The sequence below is a fragment of the Priapulus caudatus genome, unplaced genomic scaffold (genome assembly GCF_000485595.1).
Source record: "Priapulus caudatus unplaced genomic scaffold, Priapulus_caudatus-5.0.1 Scaffold390, whole genome shotgun sequence".
NCBI lineage: Eukaryota > Metazoa > Priapulida > Priapulimorpha > Priapulimorphida > Priapulidae > Priapulus > Priapulus caudatus.
Genome location: NW_014577451.1, coordinates 119,631 through 121,744, shown reverse-complemented (window position 1 = coordinate 121,744; position 2,114 = coordinate 119,631). Strand labels below are relative to the sequence as shown.

Below are 2,114 nucleotides of genomic sequence, written 5' to 3'. Positions count from 1 at the left end.
GGGGAAAGTTTATTCATTCTACTAATACTGCAACAGGGTTTCAGCATTTCACCGTTGTACGCTCTCCTTCTTTATATGCTCTTGATATAACGTATATAAGCACTAATGTAAAATGACACCCGGCGGTCAGCGGTCAATGTTTCCGCGGGTCAAGCACCGACCTGTACGTGCTCCACGTCGCGGCCGTAGTCCTCCGCCGCCGCCAGCGCCTCCTTCTCCGTCATCCACGCTTCCAGCTCCTCCGCCTCGCGCTCAAACTGCAGAAGATGCCTATTGTCTGTCAGCAGGTGGCGCCGGCGGGCGGCGAGCTCGCGCAGCTCGCCGTAGCGCGCCTCGACGGCCTCCTGCTGATGCCGGATGTTGTCGCTGTCGAAGTGGCCGCGCTTGACCAGGCCCTGGCTGAGGATGGCCAGCTTGTTGACGTTGTTGCTGAAGTTGTCGATGTCAACGTCGACCGCGTCCAGTTTCTTCATGAGCGACTGCAAACAGCGATCGTAAAATAAACAAAACAAATAAACAAATAAACCGTCGATTGCTACGCCATACGACACTGTAATATGCTAGATGTAACATTCTTCTACATGTAACAGCTTCTTCATGAGCGACTGCAAACAGCGATCGTAAAATAAACAAAACAAATAAACAAATAAACCGTTGATTGCTACGCCATACGACACTGTAATATGCTAGATGTAACATTCTTCGACATGTAACAGCTTCTTCATGAGCGACTGTGCAAACGTGACGATCGTAGAATAAACAAAATGAATAAACAAATAAACCGTTGATTACGTATGCTATATGACACTGTAATATGTTAGATGTAACTATAGCAGGAGTGTCACAATATAGATCTATGCAAACCGACGAGCAAATGATCGTAGAATAAACAAAAAAAATAAACAAATAAACGAAGAAACCATTGATTACGTAAGCTGTATGACGCTGTAATATGTTAGATGTAACTATTGAACTCGCTGCACATACTTGCAAATGTAAAAGCATGATGAAGCTAATATCTGTGTTGAATATTGTCCGTAATGTAACGTATTGTTTGGCCGAAAAAATTCCCATCATAATTCATCGGCAATCACACGATAATAAATAAATAATGAAAGTCGATGGGAAAGCGGGGATTTCACATTAGAAAATTTTACGTTACGGTAATCGATTCAAGCAGACGTCTTCTGCATATATTTGTATTGCAGTACTTAGATTGGAATATGCAGGAATAAGCCACCAATGCTTACCTGTACAGAGTCTTCATCCTTGCCAAGGTCCTTGTTAGTGAGGAGTGGTGTCTTCTCATTGATCCACTGCAGTGCTTCGTTTACCTCAGTGTAGAACTACAGAAACGTGAGGCTATATTAGCTATCTGATATTAGAACTGTTAGTGATTCAGCTATCAGTAACAACACTGCCATCAATTATAAACATTATACACATGCAAATTTGTTTAAAAAGACATATAGAGGAGGATGGATGGAAAACAATACGAGGAATGACATTCACACATGTGATTAGGATTCTCGACCAACCACAAACAAACGTAGTCGGATGCTACAACAATGACATCATCAACAGTAAATCACTACAGCTCACCGACTCAGCGAAAAAACTACTTTTTTTTCACAAGAGCTCTTTTTCAAGTCTGTGGGAAAAATCGCTCTCGTCAAAAATTTTCCGGGAGCTATTTTGAGCCTCACGGGAGCGATTTCGGAGATTTGAAAAGCGAATCGCTCATCGCTCCCGTGTTTTTTTTTATACCCTGCTCACCGTGTGTGATTCGACAGCATCCAGCAGCTTCCTCTGTCTCTCCGCACTGCTGTCCTTCAGGTCCTGCAGGGCGCGCAGCAGCGTGTTCAGCTTAGCCTGCACCTCCCCCGCGGCAAAGTGATTGCCACTGATCATGTGTTCAGCCGACGTCGTTATCGTCTCGATGCCTGGCTCGTGCGACACGATCTCCGCTTCCAGAGCCTGCGCAGATTGCAAGCAGAATTACGCAGATCAGTAACGCAGAGGTTATTGAATAATTTCATCGGATCTCTATAGTTCACATGTGCTAATAAGGTTTATCTCAGTTGGATCCAAATTAAGTTGAAAATAACTTACGC

General features: G+C 44.0%; 1 protein-coding gene across 1 annotated transcript in view; it reads right to left on the bottom strand.

Annotated features, from left to right (window-relative positions):
• LOC106809839 (spectrin beta chain-like) overlaps positions 1-2,114 on the bottom strand; it is a gene marked incomplete at its 3' end in the record, with an annotated part of 127,714 nt that overhangs the window by 8,020 nt on the left and 117,580 nt on the right. Inside the window, 3 exon segments of the mRNA XM_014813065.1 lie at positions 162-479; positions 1,251-1,346; positions 1,777-1,977. Coding sequence (XP_014668551.1) covers positions 162-479; positions 1,251-1,346; positions 1,777-1,977 — 615 coding nt within the window.